The 24,566-nt window shown below is 36.0% G+C and overlaps 1 protein-coding gene across 2 annotated transcripts in view; it reads right to left on the reverse strand.

Moving 5' to 3' along the window:
- The window catches only part of tmie (transmembrane inner ear), a 34,440-nt gene that overhangs the window by 4,633 nt on the left and 5,241 nt on the right, over positions 1 to 24,566 (reverse strand). Inside the window, exons 1-3 of one of the 2 annotated variants that reach the window (XM_073854812.1) lie at positions 22,791 to 22,909; positions 16,500 to 16,617; positions 14,492 to 14,641 (exon numbers count right to left, since the gene is read on the reverse strand). In XM_073854812.1, the coding sequence (XP_073710913.1) occupies positions 14,492 to 14,641; positions 16,500 to 16,617; positions 22,791 to 22,901 (379 nt within the window). In that variant the 5' untranslated portion in view covers positions 22,902 to 22,909. Of the gene's footprint in view, positions 1 to 14,491; positions 14,642 to 16,499; positions 16,618 to 22,790; positions 22,910 to 24,566 lie in introns of those variants that run through there. The other variant, XM_055203058.2, reaches the window with a different exon arrangement.

Here is a 24,566-nt window from a genome sequence, read left to right on the forward strand (position 1 = left end):
CGGCCCCCAAAAATTCTGGGTTGTGTCGGCCCAAATAATGCTGGATTGTGTGGGCCCAAAAAATGCTGGGTTGTGTCGGCCCCAAAAAAATGTTGGGTTGTGTCGGCCCAAAAAAATGCTGGGTTGTGTTGGCCCAAAAAAATGCTGGGTTGTGTCGGCCCAAAAAAAATGCTGGGTTGTGTTGGCCCAAAAAAAATGCTGGGTTGTGTCGTCCCAAAAAATGCTGGGTTGTCTCGGCCACCAAAAATGCTGGGTTGTCGCGGCCCCAAAAAATGCTGGGTTGTGTCACCCCAAAAAATGCTGGGTTGTGTCGGCCCCAAAAAATGCTGGGCATTTTTCAGCTAAGCGCTTTGGTTGCTACGATGCTTCTCTTTTGTTTATCAGTCGTTGTAGGTTCGCCGGTTGGTTGTTGTGGGATTTGTCCCACCCCTCCTCCACTGTGATTGGACAGCTGAGTGAAAAGTGACATTGACGAGCTGAGCATTTTTCAACCCTGGGGCGTTCAGCGCTGGGCATGGAAAAAACGCTGAGCACCGGCACTCCGCACAGACAAAATCCGGCAGTTGTTACTGTTTTTAAAAAGTGCGGTGCAATTGGAAACAATTGAAAACATACACCAGCTGCAAGCATAAACGCCTTGATGTACACACCCCCTTAGTGTTGTAGTGTTGATTGCACTTTGTAAGTTCTGTACAAACTGCATGCACAGCATTTGTGCACCAAAACTACAAGCATTGGACAGAAAAGTTATGTACCAGACATAACAGCTATCACAGCTATTCAGACCCAGAGACAAACAGCTGGGTTTTCTTTCCTGTAAAGTGCTGACTTGAGTGTTTTAGTACTGTATATGTGCATGGATTATGTCATCTGGTGAATCAGCTTTAAAGGGATAGTTCATCCAAAAATTCTGTCATCATTTTCTTTTTCTGATGAACACAAAATATGTTTTAATGTAAAGCACGCAGCTGTTGTAACCATTGACTTCCACAGTAGGAAAACAAATATTATGGAAGTTTTGTGATAAATGATAAAGAAGATATATTGATAAATGATGGTAAGCACACAGTTAACAGTACCCGTTGAATTCCATCTTATTTGTTTTTCCTACTATGGAAGTCGATAGTTGCAATCGGCTGTGTGCTTATAATCATTTATCAAAATATCTTCTTTTGTGTTCATCAGAAAAAAGAAATTCATGATTTTGAACAACACGAGTATGAGAAAATTATGACACAACTTTCATTTTTGGGCGAACTATTCCTTTAAACCAATGCAAACATATAAAAGCTTTTATACTATATGTATTAATGGATTTTCTGTGCTATACAAAGCTGAGCTTTATCCTCTAAATTGGCAGAAGAAAGAGAGATATTATTACAGCTGTAATCCATAATACACTGCAAAAGGAGAGCACAGGTGGTCAAAGGATTCATAGTCAGAAAAAAATGATCATCTGGCATAACAGAATTTATTTAATGCACGACATAGAGGCGAAGAACCACCCGATGCGTACCGGAGGTTGCCTCTCATGTTGTTACAAAGCTGTGCAATCGATCCGTTCGTGGACCCCATTTACTTCCATGGTATTCTTTTTTCCTACTATGGAAATGAGTGGGGTCCACAAACACATCTCAAAATACCTTCATTTGTGTTTATTAGAACACAGAAATTTGTATAGGTTTGTAACAACATGCGGGTGAGTAAATGATGACAGAATTTTCATTTTTGGGTGAACTATGCCTTAAGTATTAAATAACAATAACTTGTATTTATGAAATGTAGCGAAAAGTGATAAATTATGCGCTAGAATGTAGTGAATTGTGTTTTAGAAAGAAAAAGTACAGATACATGAAAAATGTACTTAAGTAGTAAGTAAAATACTTCACTTACTGTCTGCATAAAGCAGATTTATTAAGGCTTTAATAATATATACTTAAGTTATACTGCTATACTTATTGAGCATGTTGCAAAATTAAATGCATTCTGTGGTTTCCAATTCATTAGGGAAACCAAGATACTGTAAAATCACTCACAACCTGAGCACGGAATAAGGGTTAATGAGTTAACCTGCCAGACCAGTCAAAAGGTCAGATATTGAATGTGAGGCTGCGAGTCAGATAAGCCTTAGAGAATTTCTGAGGTGTCGCTCTGTTTCTCTTTAAAGCTTCCTAGGCCTGAAACCAGTCACGCTTTGAGTAATTCATTAAATGCATGAAAAGAAAGGGTAACAGCGACTGCAGTAAGAGCAACAAAAGCAACCGTTTAACTGCTTGCTTACTGTCAGTTTGAGGGTTTTGTAATCTGTGAGCTTAATGTGATTTGAAGAATGTAAAGGTTCTTAAACAAACCAATCCATTCTTATTCACAGTATATACGGTAAAGCATGAACAACCTTTATTACTACAAAGAGCCTATTAAGCAACAACAGAAAGGTATGTGGATGTTAAAGGTTCTTCATGAAACCATACAGCCTGACAAAGACCCTGTACTTTTTTTAAAGTGTATATTAAATGTATCAAATTTCTGGACTTCAGTTTAATTGGGTTTATAATTGTATTAGATTAGATGTTAAATATGTTGAAGCAAATTAAATTTAACAGCACTGCAAGACCTTTACATTAAAATATAAGTAATACCTAAAGACACAAATGTGTAAAAATTTTATTAAATTTACATCAGAAATTTACAATTTCATTTTGAACATTAATAGCGGATTGTTACTTTCTACCTGCCAGCTAGTACGAAAGTAACGCAGGTGGATCAAAAGTAACACAACAAGATAGATTTTTGTGTTACACTTATTTTTAGTAAATATACATGACTATGACCTTGTTAATATGTAACTGTAAACATACTTTGTCCTTTATCTTATAATAATTAAATTACATTTTCATTTAAAATTTCAGTTTCATCAAATGTTTCAAAGCAACCTGACAGTACAAACTTGAATTGTTGAGAATAAAAAAAAGTTTACAACAGCATGAACACTATGAAAAGTAAATGAAATGAAATCAAATTAAATTAGAATAATATAAATTCTCAACATAATCCAACCGTGTTAGCAGCGGGACAAAAGTAACAAGTGTTCCGTTCGCCCCCACAGGAACTCCTGACATTTAAACTCGATTTACTTTTATACTGAAAAACTCTGGGAAGGCAAACTTTAGGATGTGTTAAAGCACTAAATAACCTCTAGATCAGTGTTTCTCAAACTTTTTCAGCCCAAGGACCACTTTATCTTCCGATTTTTTTCAGAGGACCACCTAACAGAATCCCACTCTTACACGTCCCCAAAAAACAACAAAATAGGAAGGATAAGCTAAATTTAAGTTTAATATGCAACTGTTTCAAGTAAAAAACTAATTTTTTTAAACACAAATGCAATGCTATGTTAAGAAATTATTATATGAATTTTATTTCATTTGAACAAGTAAATGTGAAATGAGTTACAGCTTAATATGAACAACAAACTGCACATATGAAAAAAAACAGCAATTAAAATAGTATAACAGCCTAGGTCCCACTTAATGTCATTCCAAAGAGCCCTTAGTTTAAAACTGAGGTGGTGGGTATATGAAGTCTATGGTTGTAACTATGGTAACAATAAAATAAAAATAAAAAATGTTCCCCTTAATGTCCAAAATCACTAAAATTACAGGGATTTTACACATGAAACAAAAACTAGTACATTACAAAACTAATAGGTCTGTTAATTGGCAACAAATGTACACTGTAAAAAGTCAAAAGTTGTATCAACTTAAAAATTACTTAAATTGGTAACACCTAAAAAATGTAAGTTTATTTAACTTACAATTTCACTTTAGTTGAAAAACTTACTTGGTAAACTTACTGTAAAACCTTTTACAGTGTATAGATATCTGTAGCTAATGGTAGGGGAGAACCAGGGCAAAAGTAATGTGCACTGTAAAAAATTTCTGTAGAAATTACAGTATTACTGGGTATTACTGGCAGCTGGCTGCCAGTAACTTAATGTAGATTTTACATTTATGTTATTTACTGGCAACCTTTTGTTCAAAGTTAAATGAACATGAAACATTTTTAGACTTTATCTTCTACAGTAAGTTACTGGCAACCAGCTGCAAAATTACAGCAAATGTTATACAGTGTGGGACAAAAGTTGCCTAACAAAGCGTTTTTCTCTGAGCCCTGATAACATTTGCATCCCAGACAGCATCTTGGGCACACAACCCCTGACAGAGCTGACAAATATCGCGCTATTTACTCACCGTTTTCCGCGTGTAGATCCAAAGGTGTTTTCAATCATGATAAGTAAATTCCTAAAGTGGTAATTTTGTTCTTATAACACGTTGTGTTTCTTGTGTTAAAGTAGGCTGATCAATCTACAGTTTATTTAGTGACCTAACACATCCTAAAGTTCACTTCTCTGAGTTTTTAAAAATAAAAGTAAATAATTTTAAATGTGAGGAGATCCTGTCGGGACGAAAGTAATACTTGTTACTTTTGTCACGCTGCTAATACTGTTATACATGTTGAAAATTAATATTATTCTAATTTGATTTAATTTCATTTTCATAGTGTTCAAACTGTTGAAAACATGTTTTATTCTCAACAATTTATGTTTGTACTGTTGGTTGCTTTTGAAACATTTGATAAAACTAAAATTTAAAATGAAAATGTAATTTCATTATTTTTTACAAAGATAAATTACAAAATATGTTTGCAGTTACATATTAACGAGGTCATAGGCATGTATATTTAATAAAAAACAAATGTAACACACAAATCCATCTTGTTTTGTTGTGTTACTTTCGTCCCTGGAGGTGGGGTCGAAAGTAACAACTCACTACTTATTTTTAAAGTGAAATTATACTGAAGTCTTTTTAAATTTGTTCAAAATTCCACCTGGTATTGATAGACCACACTTGTGAGTTACTGACCACAGCAAAAATATATCGCTGTCTATAACATTATCTTTTAAAATTAATTAAAAGTTTTTCTGAAAAATGGTACTTTCGCCCTCGCTCTCCCCTACATTTTAGGACCTTTTTAAAGGGTACTGCCCCAGTGACAGCTGGGGTAGATATTTTTACAATTTTTCTAACAGTGTAAACTGAACATAAACACAACTCCATACAGCTGTGTGGAATGCTGCTATAATTTAGCATTTGTGCGTCTTTTTAAATGCAAAACCACACAATCAGACCACTTCTCAATTATATGTAAATCACATTTTTTTTACCAGTGACCTAATTAATCCAGATGCTGTGAAATCCCACTATTTACATAGCTGCTTGTGAAAAATGCACATGCCTACAGAATGAAGCCACAAGCGTAATGCATTCCATCTAAAAACACAAGGAACGAGGATTCCAGCGGTTTACTTGCTGTGCTAAATGGTCTCCCTGGTATCCGAAAGAGTCTTGTTACAATGTCTTTAGCACTAATGATGAATATAATTAACTTAGGGCTTGTTTGGAGAAGTACAAGCCTCAGTGGGTTTGTTTGTTTCAAACAGACTATATTATCATTGGCACCGCTCACACACAAATATCTTCGTCTCATTCATGCGTGCAAATGAAACATTGATGCTGAGTTCTGTAGATTATGTCTGGTGCATATCAGAGATTTCTCAGAGCGGTTATTCTGCAAATATGATTTTTCCTCCTCCTTTTTACAGTCTGTCAGACAATACTTTATCAACCATGAACCTGATAGAATAATGAGGCTATAAATATTCCTCTCGTTGACAGATGACCTATAATGCGATGGGTCAGCAGTAGACATTGCAATATGTTGATTTCAATGCACAAGGGCAATATTAACCTCATGGGCATTTTCCTAATTACTGTCTTTTGACTCTGGGTCATGTGGTTTAAAAAGTTCACTTATCTGATGGAATGCGCTCTTTATTTTAAAGCATCAAATTATAAAATACATTCTGCACGAAGAATAACACATTTTAGTTTTTTGTTAACCGATGAGGTCTATAACACCGTTAAAAACAGTGAATGCTGACCAATTTCTTTGTGACTAATAACACCACAAACACACATAGTCCCAATATATACTGTTCAAATGGGTTACTTGGCTTAAATGTCTCTCATGATCCTAAAAATCTTTGATCTGAAGGTGTATGCTTAAATGTTTTTTTTTTAATAACTTTCTTTCACTGGAAAACTATAATTTCATTAAAAAAACATTTTTGAAATGTAGGACTAAATAATGAAGAAAAGCAGCCAATAAAAGGCCAGAATAGATGTTTTTCCTTCGGCGCTGTTTAAAAAGTATCTTAGGGTGAGACCTCAAGAAACTGGTTCATAAAATGCAACACAGTATTTAAAGTTCTTCAGTCACAACATTCCAAAGTTACTATTATTCTACAATTAAAAAAACAAAAAATACCTTGGTTTACTTTAATATTTTGGATGTAAATTAGAGCCCGACCGATATATCGGCAGGCCGATATGATCGGCTGATATTAGGCATTTTCCAAACTATCGGCATATCGAGTATTTAAAAAAAAATAATGGATGAAACAGCCTTCAACCATGTCATGAGTGTTGCCGTTGTATAGTTTGTCCACCAAAGGGGGCACTTTACAACTTCCCTGTTGGCAACACTCGTGTATTACGCGTCACACATCCTGCAACCTACTGATCCAGCCGTGCAGACGGTTAAGTGAGTTCATGGTGAGTTGGTCACGAGACAATAAAAGAAACAAGTTTCTTTTTAAAATGCATTATCTCATTATTTTAGTTAAAACTCATAAATAACTACAAATAACTAATGTTAGGGAAATCTGTTAATGTTTTGTTGCGCGTTTCTGAAAAAAAAATATCGGCCGGAATATCGGATTTTAAAACCAGCAAACATTTGTATTGGTATCGGCCTTCAAAATCATTTATCGGTCGGGCTCTAATGTAAATGTTTATTGAATCATGACAAACTATATATTGTTGGAAAGGTCTAAGCCTCTAGAATACATAATTCAACAGAGTTTATAAAATAAATTATGTAGGGAGAGTAAGCTATTCATTTATAATAAGTGTGCCTCAAAACATTTGATAATCCTGCTAAATGTCACTGTCCCACCTGTGGGATGCCTACAATTACTTCAATGTTTTGCATAGGAATTCTTATAGAATCAGGACAATCTATATATCATTGGACAGCTCTACGAGTTTTTAAATTTCATCACACTTTTTGGAAAATTGTGACGTAGTGAGAGTCAGTTTCTAAAATGTCACGGGGCCACAGGTGGCCCCAATTTGTTTTAATATATGTATAGCACTACCCTGTTCTAAACCTAAACAATCTTGACAAACTATATATCATTGGAAAGCTCTAAGTGTGTAGTTTTCATATATCATCACCATTTTGGGAAAGAAATGAATCAATTTCTAACAGGTCACGGGCCCACACTAAACCCTATACTCTAAACCCAAAAAATGATGACAAACTATATATCTAAATATATTTCTATATATATTTCTATACTAGAAAGCTCTCAGAATGTAGTTTTCATATTTCAAGGTCATCTGAAATAATGTAGTGACCCCCCCCCCCCCCCATAGAATTGCATATACATTTTATATATTCATAACACTATATCCTGGTATAAAACTACAAAAATGTTGACATACTATATATCACTGCAAAGCTCAAAGAATGTAGTTTTCATATTTCAAAAACTGTTTGCAGTAAAAATAATGCATTGACGGTAACTTATTAATTTGTGATGAATATGCAGCAAAGCGTTGACACCTAGTGGTCGTTGTTGGTTAAACCACTAAAAGTGTGACCCAAACCTAATTTCTTTGTGATTTTTAAATTGAAATTTGGATCACAACTACTTGAGACTTATGGCTTGATGTTTACATGATTACTTTTGTGAAATATTTGTATAATTTTATTTTTAAAATGAATATGTAATTGCATTATTTTTAATTATTCAAATGAATTTGAATTGCTATAACATTTTGTCTGTCTAATATTTTAACCAAAACCTTACATTGTCTTCTTTAAAACAAGACCAAGTTTCTAGACCAAAAAATATATTACATTATAGTAAATATTATATAATATTATATTATATTAAAATATATTATAGTTATATTACTTTAAGGTGCACATCAACTTTTCACCCTCCGACTGAAAAGGGGTGGCTGACAGCGAAGTGGTTTTAAAAAATATGTAACACCTGTTCATATAACTTATAATGCTCATGTAGACTGTATATCATTTACAACAAAACAACCTCTTATAAACAACTATTTATTATTATAGGTATTCCTTGCAGCGTTTTTACTGATAACAACTTTATTACACTTGATTTATGTTACGTTTACTTCATTTTAATTGTGGTTAAAACAGCTCAAATATTTCAATTCTTTATCCATACTATTGGGTTTATCTTGTAGTTTATATCTTTGTGTGATGCACAAGCAATGCATTTTAAGCAATGTTAAAAAAGTTAAAATATTCATGTTTTTAAGCAAAAGCTATAATATGTCATAGTTGTTGAGACAACAAATCACTCTTTACAGTGTTGTTTGCAAATTTTTTAGACAGAACTTATAGCTCTGATCCGCCAAACATGGATTCCATGACCCAAACTATTAGACAATATCAATAATGTAAAAAGTACTAATTAAAGGTTAATGGTTTATTTGGCTCTGAAAGTAAATAAAGCATAATCAGTGCTTTAAGTGGGCCGGAACGCCCCGGTACTCAGTACCGCCACTTCTAAAAATAGCTCTTGAGCGTACCACCACCTCTACGTGCGCCCAGAACGTGCTTTTAGCGTACCGGAACGCTCATCTGTTTAAAAATCAGAGGTTCAATTTAATCATTTGGCTGCGCTGCCGCTTTTCAGAGCGCCCTTAATGTACGCTTCCTAATTCGTTCCACCGAGAGCAGAGACTACATTACCCATACACCCTTGCGTTTACAAGTTAAAAGCGCATGCGTCCTTCAGTCAGTGTCAACGTGCTCTGGAGAAGTGTTGCTGCGTCCGAAACAGCCTACTACTTACTATATAGTATGCGAAAAGCAGTAGGCGAGGCGAGTAGTATGTCCGAATACATAGTATTCGAAAAACAGTATGCGAAAAGTACCCGGATGACCTACTACTTCCGGTTAGATTTTGCAGTGTGCATACGATGGACGCTTCACTATCCCATGATGCCCCGGGAGAGGAGTTATCCAACGAAGACGACGAGGCATGCGGTTGTTTTCGCGCTGAAATGACATGACGTGATGACGACGTATGTCACGTGATGTAGCAACATGGCGGATGTAGTACGTCCGAATCTCATTCATACTACCAGGATTCATACTATACAGAACCTACTGTTTCAACGCAAAGTAAGTAGGTACTTCATCTAATTCAGTACCTACTATACAGTATGCGGTTTCGGACGCAGCCTGAGTGTTTGTGTGTGAAACGCGCAACCATAGCTGCTCGGTTAAAATGAAAATACAATGAACACGTAATATGCCCTCCTTGTTTTAGACTCTGAGTAGTAAAAGAACACCTTCAGAATCAGAGGACTCGCTGACATCCCACCAGGGGCGGACTGGCCATCTGGCAGACCGGGCAGTTTCCCGGTGGGCCGACGTACTTTTTGGGCCGATCCATCTCATACTATTTTTGTCTGAGCAGCCCAGTTAGCGTCTTTTTTTTCCTAGACAGACCGGCCCACTGACATTTAAGCAGCAGCCCATTGGTTATTTTTTTTAAACGACATTAAGCTGGCCCAATGACGGACCAGCTCAGTCATCGTCCTTTTTTTACCCTAAATAGACCGGCCCACTCACATTTAAGCAGCAGCCAATTGGTTATTTTTTTTAATGACATAAAGCTGGCCCAATCACCGCTTTGGTCTCTGTGCAAGCGAGCGTGCAACGTCGGTCAGTTCACGTGTCAAAATAGAGAGAGAGAGATGGAGAAAAAAACTCAAGGGAGGTGCAGAAAAACTGCGCGACAAAAAGAAACAGATGCTGGATCCCAAACCGCCTACTTCCATACTATATAGTACGTAAAGTAGCGCTTTTTACGTACTATATAGTATGGAAGTAGGCGGTTTGGGATCCAGCAAGACTCTTCAGGCAGACGCTGGAAAATAACACAACTGTTTTCTTCAACTCGCGTCGCTGGTGATGATGATGATGGTGGCGCGTGGCACTGGCAGCACCAGCACGCAAAATGTCAGTGAGGAGAGGGAGAGAGAGACGAGGGAGAAGTGAGTTGCGGTAAGCAGAACTGCTTTCAAAACACAAGTTTAGATAGATACCCCTTGATAAAACCAAGTCAAAAACACACAATTATGGTGATAAAGCTGCAACAAAATAATTGCACTCTTTGCTCTGTGACTACAACCCAGTCAATATTTGACGACACTTGACCATTCGTCAATATGTGATGCGGAGGGTATACCTTTCGCGTCATTTTTTGACGAACTGGGGACTTCAATACTATTCTCTTCTCCTATTTTCTTACCATTTTCGCGTCGGTTTAGGGTTAGATTTACATAATGACATCCCTACCCAAACCTAACTCTAACCCCAACGCCAGGTGACAACTGTTTCTAACCCCAACGCCAGGTGACAACTGTTTAATTTCGCGTACACTGTTTAATTTCGCGTACACTGTTTAATTTTGCGTAATCTAACCCTAAACCGACGCGAAAATGGTAAGAAAATAGGAGAAGAGAATGCAACGGACGTAATAGTATTGAAGTCCCCAGTTCGTCAAAAAATGACGTGAAAGGTATACCCTCCGCGTCACATATTGACGAATGGTCAAGTGTCGTCAAATATTGACGACATGGGGTGAGACTGTGTTAGTGACTACGAGAGTGTATCTGATTCGTAGATTTTTCGTTGATTGTCTGTTTCAAAACGTGTCATTTCTCTTCAAGCAAAATCAAACAATCCAGGACATCTGCTTACAGACAAAATATATGTTTATTGTATATAACAACACAATTGACAGATAATGTTAAAAAGCTCTATTACTGTAATCACACAAGTTTAGTTCAGTGAATGTAGTAGTACTTTCCTGTAAGTACTGCAAGTAATAATCAGTTTTCAATATTACTGTAAGGCAAGCAGCACTTGTATTTTGTTAAAAGTCAGCAATTCAATGGCAAATTTTGCCAATTGCACCATCTCTGGTGTCCTGTTCTTCATCATAGGGTACTCTTCATCTGCCTCTCAGACTGTTTACAATCCACACAATTGGTAAAGAATACCATTAGAAAAAAGCGTGTACAATTTTGAGTTGTTGTGTTGTTGTGCTTGATGACAACTGAGTTGTAGTTGTGTTCATCTTTAGCAGCCTGCCTGTGTTTAGCATTTATAAAACAAGTTCATTGCAGTGAAAAATGTGTGTTTTACTCAGAAGTTTGTTTAGAGTTTAGCCAAAAGAGTGCATGACGAATGTGTTTAGGCCGCTATGAATTTGGTTCAGAGATTGGGGTTTAGTGTTTTAGCAATTCAGAAAAACTGTAATCAACATATAATATGACAGTTAATCAGATAGGAATATTTTTGTTGTGTTCATTATTTATTATAGGCTAAGGTGTGTAGTGAATAGTGTTTTTAGGACCTAACAAAAATGTTTACAAATGTTTGAAGGATGAAGCTTGTTTAAGGATTCATGTGGATTATACAGTTTTACTGCATTAATAAATAACACGTTCTAGAAGTGTTTGTTGTGTCAACTCTCACTCTTTTCTACCTGCTATTAATTGGGCTTAGTGCTTTTATGGAATTGGAGTTGCTATTGCTTAAAGGCGTGCAAAGATGGGTGGTATTTGTAAATATATGTAGTGTGGGCCGGTTTGGGCCAAAATGCCAGGGCCGAATTTTTGTCCCAGTCCAGCCCTGCATCCCACCAAGCCAGAATGATAGCTGCAGGTTAGACGCAAGCCTTGTAGGTACGTGATAATCTCCGCTGTCGCGGCTTTCAGTTTGGTTCCCCTCGACGCAACTTCGGATTTCCTCTGGCGATGTGCAGAAAACATTCTTGAAATTGTAATATACATTTAGTTTAATTGCTAAACTAAAAGTAAACGAAATTTCAATGAATTTGAACGACGTGCACAGTAGTTTTACCACCCGCAAAATGGAAAACAGTGGGACAAAATAAATGACTTTAATTAGAGTTTCAAATGGCCAGTATTTTGTTATTCTTGACCCCATAGACATGGTCTTTGTGTAATTTTAAAGTTTTTTTCAAGCTTTTTCTATCTGAACCACTAGTTTTAGCATTTAACCATGCTGAAAATTTTACTCACATATCTACCTTTTGCACATTTTATTTATGTTCAAAAACTCTTTCTACAGTAGCTCTTTCTAATGGTATTTTTTCAAAATCCTTTTGCACATTTTATTTATGTTCAGTAGCTATTTCTAGCTCAAGCAAATCCACAAATTTATAAAAGGATTAATTATTTTTTACAAGGTCGTCTGTTGACTGCTAAATATAAAACCCCTTCAATATAGGATTCGAGTCAGCAAAAAAAAAAAAAATAGAGTACCGGCACCTCTTTTGGCCCACTTAAAGCACTGAGCATAATCAATAAGGAAAAATGTTAGACCCACTTGAGAATTGAGAGGATCATAAAGACTTGTCTTTAAATGCCAGATGGTTGTAAGACAGGGGCTGACCAATAAGAGGGATTGATGATGTCATCCAAAACAGGAAGGTTATTAAATTAGGATAATAAAAGATCTTTAACCTCCTAAGACCCGAGCTTTGGTTTGGCTTGCATTTTAGATTTCTTCCAGCTATTTAGGAAGAACCAATAAATATAATCAATATTTTTCTTTGAACATGAAGCAGTGTAGTAAGTGTCCACATTTGTGTACAACAGTTTCCAGTTTCACAGAATTTAGTATATGTTGCACACAACAAAAAATGTGATATCCACGTACAGTATTTGGATTAGGAGGTTAAGTCCAAATTTTACATTTCCATATTTGTATAGGTTGTATAAAGTGTCTGCTAAAGAATAAAGAACATCTAAAAGATTAAAATTCATGCACAGATAAAACATGCATAATGATTTGAAACATATATATATAAGCAAAAAGAGATGGTTTTGATTTCATGTTGACATTAAGAGACAGAAAGACTAAACAAATGAATGTTCAAATCTGTGCTTTTACTTATTCAGTATATGATATTTTCTCATACACATCCAAATGTGAGTTTCGATTCTCTAAGATAATCCGAAGCATCTACTAACATCAGATTCATATCACAGGCAGAACACTGCAGCACAGTCTTCAGCTTTATCATAAATTCTTCATAGTCTGTATGTATCTACTCTGGAAAAGCTGACAAAAGCAGGCTGAAGAAAGACAAGCAGAAAGGAACAGGAAGAGCAGATTTAAGTTAAAGTGCGTCAGTCTAAGTGACAGGATTGGCTGGTTCATCTTCTTCCCTGACCACAGGAAGTTGTGCACTTTGACGGGCCTGCACCTGCTCAGAGACAGTCTGTAGTGCTGGAGACTCGGCCCGGGCTGAGAGAGACGTGAAGAGAAGAGAAAGAAGACAGATAAGCAGAAGAACAAAGATCAATAGTGTAGGGATAAGACAGATGAGATTTGTCACAGCTAAAGAAGACAGAAGGTCTGCCGTAAAGATAGAATAAAAGTGTGGAAAAGTCCAATATTGATTAAAAACTTGCCTAATTTTCCATAAGCATGCGTTAAAATGGGAATATCCCAAATTGTTAGCCAAATAGTTGACTTAGTTACCACCTTCAATGTCAGTTTTTAATAGTCAAGAAAGAATCCTGAGGCCAGTTATCCAAAAGCAAAAATAAATTAGAATAGCCCTATAAAAGCTTATTTATGTCTCAATCTGGCATAGCTATATCTGATAAATAAATGAACGCTTAAAGTGGACATATCATGAAAATCTGACTTTTTTCATGTTTGAGTGCTATAATTGGGTCCCCAGTGTTTCTATCAACCTAGAAAATGTGTAAAAGATCAACCCAGTAACTTAGTTTTGGTAAACCATTCTCTGCAATCTTGTGAAAAAGCACGTCATTGAAATTTGGCTTCCCTTGTGATGTCAGAAGGGGATTATACCGCCCCTTAATCTGCACTGTCCAATCACGGCACTGCCATTTATTGCAGAGATCAGCTCATTTGCATTTAAAGGACACACCAAAAAACGGCACATTTTTGCTCACACCTACAAAGTGGCAATTTTAACATGTTGTAATAAATTATATATATGATATTTTGAGCTAAAACTTTACATATGTACTCTGAAGACACCAAAGATTTATTTGACATCTTAAAAAAGTCTTGTGAAATGTCCCCTTTAAGTGTCACACAAAAATAATAAACTTTGCATTTTGAAAGCAAGCCAATGAGGATAAAACAACTAATTCTTGTTAATTAACCTAGTGTAGACAATGAAATGGAGCAATAACAGCATGAGATTGCTGCGGATTGGATGAGCAAGCGGTGTTTGTTTTACCTCCTGGCACCTCTGTGAGCTCATTGAGGGGCGGCACTGTCTCCAGTGTGTTGGCGTAAGTTTTCGCTGCCAGTCTTTGTGCATGTCGAGCCTCAATCTCTTTTTTTGTTCGGGGAATTCGGCATTTGAAGATGCAGCACAGCGTTATAACTGGGAAATGAGGTGAAAAGCTTTAGAATCTTCACAGAAATAACATACAGTATTATCCCCATATTACTGTATCTCCTGTAGTACTATATTATTTCAAATGAATACGTTAGTAGATGAAGTCAGCAGGAAAATTTTGTCTGAGATCACGTGTTATTTCGTGATCGTATCACGAATTTCTGTTTATGTCAATGTCAATGTTAAATTTTATTTATATAGCACCATTTCTATACACAGGTTGACAAATGTGCTTCACAACAGAGAAACAAATCACTTGCACAATAAAAGATAACATACTAAAATAAAACACGACAACCATAATGTATAAAAAATTTAAAATAATAATAATAATAAAATATATAAAATAAAATGTATATAAAATATAAAACAAAGGTAAAAGAAAGACGGAGTACTTCAACCTGATATAAAAGCTTTATCGAACAAGTATGTTTTTAATCTTGACTTAAAAATGGCCACAGAGGGAGCCAGTCTAATAGAAATAGGCAAATTGTTCTAAAGTCTTGGAGCGTTTGTGTCATTGTCACGTATTGGTTACTCAACTGCTTTTTCCTATTTTCAAACCATTTTCGCTTCGGTTTAGGGTTAGATTTGGTCTTTGCATTAGGATGTCACTTTTAGAATTGGTTTATGCTATTTTTTCTGATTTATTTGATATTTTCTGATTTTTAAACTATTGTCGCCTAGAGTTGGGTTTGGTTAAGTATGTCGTTTTATGTAAATCTAACCCTAAACCAAAGTAAGAAAATGGGACAAAACTGTTGAGTAACCAATACGTGACAATGACACATAAACAAAAATTGGTAACACTTTATTTTACGGTGTCTTTGTTACACATGTTACATGTAATTATAGTAATAACAGTTAATTATGCATAATTACATGTAACTAATCCTAAACCAAACCCTATTCCTAACCCTACAGTAAGTACATGTTGTTGATGATTATTACTTGGTACTTAAATATATTACAATGTAACAGTGACGCCTTAAAATAAATTGTAACCCAAAAATTTGTGATACAATCATAAAAAAATGCAGAAATTTGTGACAGTATCACAAAGAAAAAAAAATTGTGTGACTATAGGTATGTAATTTCGTGAAACTGGGCTGGCTTCTGCATTGATAAAAAAACTCCTAGACGCAAATAAAATGCCCTATAAAAATGTTAACACTACGAATTGAAACGTATTAGGAGTAGAGATAGGCTGATATATAGGCCGGTCGATATATCGGGCTGATATTTGCGAGTTTTATGTGTTTCGGTATTGGGGACATTGGGGACATTTTGTTTGTTAAGTCTTTCTCTGTTGTCTTTAAGTTAATGTTTCAGTTAACAGTTATTTTCAGGGGTAGGCTACAGGAGCAACATATAGCGCCCTCTCATGGCTGTAGACAGTAATGTTTTCCTTTGGGTCATGTTAGTCAGTATGAATTAATTTTGACATATAAGTCGCACCTGACTATAAGTCGCAGGACCAACCAAACTATGAAAAAAAGTGTGACTTATAGTCCGTAAAATACGGTATATAAATTGAGCAGTATCGGCTCCAAATATCCGCTCAAGAAAATCGTTAGCTTGTATCGGTCATTGGCTAAGGCTGATGAAACAAAATTCGGTATCGGCATTGAAAATCCATATCAGTCAATCCTTAATTAGGTGTCATCATGTTGACCCTAAAACTATAAATAAATTCTGGACATTTGAAAATGAAAATTAGTCTTTCAAGAGATATTTTTTTTACTGAATATCATGACGTTTTACTATGAAATATCTGACATGATGACTGAGATTGAAATTTTATGTTTATATGTAGCATTACATACATACAATGAACACTTACTAATCGCTAGGATGAACATGGAGAAAATGCCTACGACCTGCCATAATCGCAAACCCCAAAATACCACAGTTTCCGAGGTGACCGGATCCGGCTTTTTCGGAGGCTCTGTCGGCAGGAGCTGTAGAGGGAAAAGATAACAAAAAAACCATAGGTTATCTTATTGCTACACTGAGAAGAAAATAAAAACACACATTAGTTTCTAAACTACAACTTTTTAACTGCATTCAAAGAAGAGACTTGTATCAGAACCTTTTTACATCTAAAAGTTCGTAATCAAAGCGATACTAGTATATATATATAAGAAAACGATGATGGAAACAGTAGTCTGGGTGTAGTAGAGTTCGGTTGAGGTTGTGTTGGCCATAGAAAATAATAATATGACAGCTCTCTGTTGCACACTGTGTTGGTTGGCACTGTTAGGGATTGTATGTTGACATGTTGATGTGTACCCAGGTAGCTTATGATGGTCCACACCACACCTCATTTACGGACTTCATTTGAAATCTGCAGTCCTGAACTCTGCAGTTTCCTCTCATGAAGTTCTCTCCTACACTCACTTTAGTTTTTCACCAACTCCAGACCTAAAGGTCTTCAACTTTTCTGTAAAACAATTCCCTCAGGTATTTGCTTATCCAGTGCATTTGTTGAGAAAATGTTCATTGGTGTAACAGTATTGAACATTGCTGTGGTTGGTAATACAAAGACTCGGAGATGCTCTTTGAGTTACATCATGAGGACATTGTCATAGTGCCTTTGAGATACCTTGCAGAACCCAATTCCTCATGGACCCAGTGGTGATGGACAGATGTTGGGTGATTGTCATGTTTGCTGGGATGTCATGCATCAAGCTGTGATCCAATTTTCCCAGCGGCAGTAATACAATTACAGCAGATGCCCTTTTGACACTTAGATAACAAGTCCATGGTACTATATCTTCGGTAGTGCACCATAGTCTGATTTAAATTTGTGAAGGTGGAGAGGAACATGAATATGGTGATTGATGCATTTGAGTGATCCGGGGTGAGTTTACGGACAACAGTGTGTATTGCCTGTACTGTACATATTGTGTATATAATAAATACATACTGTATGACCATGTTCATATGACCAAATCTAGGATTTTTTATCCTCATGTTTTTGGTCTATCACATTTTGAAAATATTATAAGATGTAAAAAATCTTTTGGTGTGTACCCGGCGTTAGTTCAGGAGGAGCATGGTCATGTAATCCAACCAATCGAAGAGGTGTCTATATATAGCCATCCCTCCTCTACCCATCGCCTTACTCTCAGCTAGTACATCTATCCCGGTTAAAGAGGCTGAATATTCTGGGACAGCACGCCAAATATGCTTTATTTCATTCCATATTGATTACGTGTTAATGCAAACTCGCAAAAAAAATAAATACACAGAATATTTACTTACACACCGAAAATGGCATTTTTTTATCGCACTAGTAGAGGCCTATTGATCATCTAAAAACATGCTGATCTTTTTAAATCATATTAGATGGGAATATTCCTTGCATTTTTTTACATTTCTGCATTTAGCAGTCTATGCATTACAAAACAAGCAGTAGGCTGGTTTTCTTTACTATTAAAACCTCTTACACTCTGAGGCTATTTTGGGGATTTCCGCCTGGATTTGGCCTACCCAATTTCAAAAGCTTCTCATACCCACAAGCAGAGGTGCACATACAAAAGTTTGGTATCATTTTACAGGGAACCCTTTGAAATTACATAAAACACTGTTGAAAGTGCTAAACATGGTTGTATGTGTTGTCAGTCCTCTAAAAAACACAACTATAAATAGGCGCTTTTTGATGTTTTTTTTTCTAAAGTCTGTATTTAAAAGTGTATAACTCTGGCCCCGAGTGGTAACGAAACCTGCAGACAGTTTTGTTTGATTCCAGCAGTAGCCAGGTTACAGAGGAAAAATTATTTTTTCTCTATCATAATAAACGCAAAAGTTATTTTACTCCAACTGATGGGAGGAATATTACTCTTTTTGTATAAAATTTCTGCCTAAAAACATTTGAAGTGCTCCCATAACCACATACAGTGGAATAAATGCAATAGCTTTATATCATTTTGCAGAGACCCTTTGAAGTTACATAAAAAGCTAGTGTTTATGACAAATAGTGTTATTTATGTTGTTTTTCATATGATAAAACACCAAATTTTCTTTTTTTATGTTGTAAATACTGTCTTTGATAGTGTATAACTCTGCTTCTGGGTGCTCTAGCAGACTGCAGACAGTAAACACCCCAAAAAAGTATGAACTCTTTAGCATGATACATTCAAAAGTTATTCTCATTTTACTGAAGGGTGTGAAAATAAATTTTTCATATAAATATTAATTTTTTGTTTTGCACATATAATAAATAGCAAGGGATTATTCATGCACACAACCAAAGAAAATGCTGTGAATGGACTTTTTTTAGAGTAGGACCTAAGAGAAAAGATGGTGTATCATTTGTGGCTATCTGTGCTATCTGAGGCAGTTCACACTCAAGTTTCCCATATGTTTATAAAAAAGACGATTTTTTACCTCATTATTCATTTGAGGATTGTTGGAAATGTGATGACAATAGAACAAAAATAACGATGTAGCCTTATTCCTGAGAGTGAGAGCTTTCGTTTGATATAAGATTAGCCCATGTTTGTCATACTTGAAAAATATGTAATATGTGAATATTAAATCATCTAAAAAATTTTGTGGGGGGTGATAGTGTAAATTAAGTGTAAATAACTTTCTTACAGTAAAACATATCTCAAAGTGATCCATATCTGCAGAAAGTAGAGAGTGTAAGTTTTCAAACAGTATCTCATATGTGGTACTGGGTCCATGACAGACCATTAAAAATTAAAGGAATATTTTATATTAAGTCAAAATAAGATAATTCTGGACCCGGTACAGGGTCCACAGAGTCCAATTCACAGCGTCGCCTCTATAAACTCCACAGTGCAAGATAACCAAAAACGTTCCAGTTTTTCCTTCAATTTTCCTAAAAACAAATTTGTTTTATAATTATACGGTCTACTAATACTGTTAAGATTGGTAGTTGATAAGTAGTTGCAAAGTTACTTATAATTAGTAAAATGTCTAAAGTGGAATATCAAAATAAAGTGTTACCTTGATTTGATTTTCTATCCAAGTTAACTTGTTAGAAACATTTTTTTAGTTTCAACGTCATTGGAAATCTGTCCCTTAGATAAGTCAAGATTAAATACATCACGCGGGCTGCTCTTTACATGGGAAATAAAAACAGCACACGCTTTTCATATTCAGCAGGACGGCGTCTGACAGGACTGCATGGTTGTTTCTCTAAACTGAGACTCATGTCATTTTTACAACAACATTTTGTTGTGAAAAAAAGTTGCTTAGACGTTATGAAAACCGCGGTTTTCATAACGTCTATGAACTTAGCCCAATTTGCAAGTCTTTGAGCTCGCCGACAGGTCGAGCTTTGGTTTGTCTTTTTATTAAGAATTCTATCAGCTATTTTGGGATTAGGATAGGGTGGATGAAAAGCAACCGTTACATTTCAAGGTAAGAATTAAACTACAATGATTGTATGTCTTAAAAGAAATAAATCTTAATTTTCTAATGTATTTTAACTGAAATGTTAGAACCTCAATGCGGTCGAGCAACAGGACTTTCGGAGAACGCACCCAAAATCCTGTTCGGGATGTGTCCGGCGGAACTGGCACAAATGGCCACCCTACAGTAGGTTAGGAAGAACCAATAAATATAATAACATATTTTACATGAAGCAGTGTAATTGTCCACGTTTGTGTACAAGAGGTTCAAGTTACACAGAATTAAGTATTATGTTGCAAACAACAAAAAAATTTGTTCCAGGTCTTAAGCCGCTTTTCCACTGCACATGACAAACGACGGACGATAAACCGGAAGTCATTCATTTCCTATGGAGAGTCGCAAAGGGGCTGCGTGAGGTTAAAAAATTTGAATTTGTGCGACTACACCGCATGCGATACGCCAACCGGAAGTGATGCATTTCAGTGTATTTCTTGAGGTGAAAATAATTCATCCTTTTTGTTTAACTTTATCAGTAACATCTGAATCCTTAAAAAAAGATTGATTACTGATAAATAATACAACCCCAAAACAGAAAAAGTTGGGACACTGTAGAAATTGTGAGTAAAAAAGGAATGGAATAATTTACAAATCTCATAAACTTATATTTTATTCACAGTAGAATATATATAACATATCAAATGTTGAGGGTGGGATATTTTGGAATGTCATGCCAAATGTTGGCTCATTTTGGATTTCATGGGAGCTGCGCATTCCGGGGGAGGTTGGGACAGGTAGCAATGGGAGGCCAGGAAATTTTGATGTACATATAAGGAACAGTTGAAAGACCAATTTGCAACTTATTAGGTCATTTGGCAACATGATTGGGTATAAAAAGAGCCTCTCAGAGTGGCAGTGTTTCTCAGAAGTCAAGATGGGCAGAGAATCACCAATTCCCCCAATGCTGCAGCGAAAAATAGTTTTCTACGTTTCTCAGAGAAAAATTGCAAAGAGATTGAAGTTATCATCATCTACAGTGCATAATACTATTCAAAGATTCAGAGAATCTGGAACAATCTCTGTGCGTAAGGGTCAAGACCGGAAAACCATACCGGATGCCCGTGATCTTCGGGCCCTAAGACATCACTGCATCACATACAGGAATGCTACTGTAATGGAAATCATAACATGGGCTCAGGAATACTTCCAGAAAACATTGTCAGTGAACACAATCCATTGTGTCATTCGCTGTTGCCAGCTAAAACTCTATAGGTCAAAAAAGAAGCCATATCTAAACATGATCCAGAAGCACAGGCGTTTTCCCTGGGCGAGGCTCATTTAAAATGGACTTTGGCAAAGTGGAAAACTGTTCTGTGGTCCAACTAATCAAAATTTGAAGTTCTTTTTGAAAAACTGGGATGCCATTTCATCCAGACTAAAGAGGACAATGACAACCCAAGTTGTTATTAGTGCTCTTTTCAGAAGCCTGCATCTCTGATGGTTTGGGGTTGCATGAGTACGTGTGGCATGGGCAGCTTATACATCTGGAAAGGCATCAACAATGCTGAAAGGTTTATTCAAGTTCTAGATACATATGATCCCATTCAGACGTCGTCTCTTTCAGGGAAGACCTTGCATTTTCCAACATGACAATGCCAGACCACATACTGCATCAATTACAACATCAAGACTGCGTAAAAGAAGGATCTGAGTACTGAAATGGCCAGCCTGCAGTCCAGATCTGTCACCCATAGAAAACATTCGGCACATCATCAAGAGGAAGATGCGACAAAGAAGACCTAAGACAGTTGAGCAACTAGAAGTCTGTATTAGACAAGAATAGGACAACATTCCTATTCCTAAACATTGGTCCTCCTCCAGCTGGTCCTTATATGCACATTTGACTTTTCTGGCCTCTTGTTGCTACCTGTCCCAACTTTTTTTGGAATGTGTAGCTCTCATGAAATCCAGAATGAGCCAATATTTGGCATGACATTTCAAAATGTATCACTTTCAACATTTAACTTGTTATCTATATTCTACTGTGAAAAAAATATAAGTTTATGAGATTTGTAAATTATTCCATTCCTTTTTTACTCACAATTTCTACAGTGTCCCAACTTTTTCTGTTTTGGGGTTGTACATTATTAATTTACTATGTATACGTTATTTTAATTTTATCTCCATATTAAAAATTGCTAGTCTTTGTTCATATATGCAGAGCTGTTTATTGTTTCATTATTTGCCTTCATTTATTTATTCCATTATGGTAAATATTGGAATGAAGGCTCTTGCGCTGGAATGAGCTTCACTCCCATGTACGATTAAACTGAAACTTCATTTCGAAGTCCGACAATCACTTCTGTATGTCGTGTGCAGTGGAAAGGCGGCTTCAGGAGGTTAAATATATTGGGGTATCGTCTCACAGAATCTCGTCTAAAAGCAATAACAGCGTGTTTTTTTAAGTGGCCTTGTAGGCTACTGACAGGAATAGCTTATAAAAAAACTTGTTTTAGCTGATGGGTATCTTTTGTGATTTCCTCTGGGAAAACTCGTCCACAACATCACTGAAATCCAGTTAACAAGTTCAGATTATATGGCCACTCAAGACAGTGAGCCGAGACGTCTGAGTACTACTGTTTTACTCGCTCTCATCAGTGATGGAATGCATTAGCATCATTTATTTTTTACAAATATATTTGTTATTTATTAAAAACATAAAATAAAACAATTATATGGAAAATTTACACACCGTAAATTTGCCAGAGCCCCCTGCTGGATGGTCCAGTGCCCGGTGCACATGCTTTATACATGCGTTAATCCGTCCTGAGTAGGTTTTCATATTTTCTGAACTTGATGTCATGATGGTGTTCAGGGTATTGCAGCTGCAAAAGTGATCTAAGTGGTCTATATTACACTGTAATGCAGATGCTAGCGTGTTCTAGCCTGTTTAAAAGGTTTTTAAATTCCTATTTATAATTTCTTTTTATGATGAATAAAATAGATGATTGCCTTAGCAAAGAACTAATAATTAAAATTGACTGACATAACAAGCATTATATCAGGATGAATAGAGGGCGAATTTCCGATTGGCATATCTGGAAACTGCAGACGTCCCTTCAGCCAAGAGTAGATTACTATTGATATTTTTGTCTTAATCGATAAAGTCTCTGCAATTTCCACATGGTTTCCTGTGATGTCACATCAATAGAGAGTGTGCTACAACCTGCACTGTTTAACTGTGTTTGTCTAAAGAGCCACAAGTAAAATATTACATGATGTGTGTGTGTGTATATATATATCACAACCAAAACTTAGGTGTATTAAAGGTATGGTGCATGACTGATTGAATGATCGATATCTGGGCCAGATAAAGATGAGAACTCCTTTTAACTCTCTTCACTGTAATATGGAGTCCCTCAGGGATTGATACTTAGCCTTGGGAATGAATATTATTGAAAACTGAAAGACTTTTCTCACAGTATTTTCGCAGTGGATTTTCTTTTCTGCACACACTATTGACATGAGACAGATTCAGTTATCATTCATATCTCAATCCATGCAGAAGAAAACTTGCCATCATATCTTCTTCAGTAGGGGTTAAAAAGTGAAACTATATCTGATGTATCTATCTATGTTGGCATGGAATCTCAACATATTGGGCTGCATTTTCTGAAACCTTCTTAACCAGGGGTCTCAAACTCAAACTGGCTTGGGGCCATTTCTGAGATTGACATTTCATTGGAGGGCCGCGGAGCTATTTTAACGCTCAAAAAGTACTGTTCTGTAAATGTACTGTTTAAATTATATTATTTAATGTATAATACTTAGCTTAGCTTGGGGTATAGTTTAAAACATAGCTCATAATATTTGTTTTCTTTAATTTTTCAGAGAACCAAAATGAGATGTAGTGTCCCAATTAATGTACTATCTGCAGGGTTCCCACGGATCCTTGAAATTCTTGAAAGTTTGTGAATCTGGGGGAAAAATTCAAGGACCTAGGAAGTTTTAGAAAATATACGTGCATAGATACAGGTCAAAGAAAGTGATTGAATCTATTTAATGCAAGAAGATTTCTGGAAAAAATCCATATTATTCCCTGTGTAGTGTAGGATAATATCATAAAAATTCTAGACTTATAAAGCACACGTGCTAAATTGTTCGCTTTAAATGCTTATATCTTCTGTATGTGAATGTTGATTCATACCAAAATGCTTTTTTGCATAGTTGTGTTTGACAAATGAAAACATCTCTGGTTGTGTATGTAACTGTTGTTCCCTGAGAAGGGAACGAGACGCTGTGTCTCCCTTGCCATATTTCCTGCGTCCCTGTAACGCCGTCTTTGGCAATATTTCAGATAGCGATATACTTCCTGGCTCCCGCGTCACCCTGTATTTGTCATGATATACACATTCAGACGCACTTACGCCTGGAGGCGTCCCCAAAGTGTTACCACACTGACATAGCCAAGTTCCCTCGAAAGGGAACTGTAACAATGTAGCTTATAAGATAACATGATATAACCTTG

Source organism: Misgurnus anguillicaudatus, chromosome 2, assembly GCF_027580225.2.
Source record: "Misgurnus anguillicaudatus chromosome 2, ASM2758022v2, whole genome shotgun sequence".
In the NCBI taxonomy this organism is placed as follows: Eukaryota; Metazoa; Chordata; class Actinopteri; order Cypriniformes; family Cobitidae; genus Misgurnus; species Misgurnus anguillicaudatus.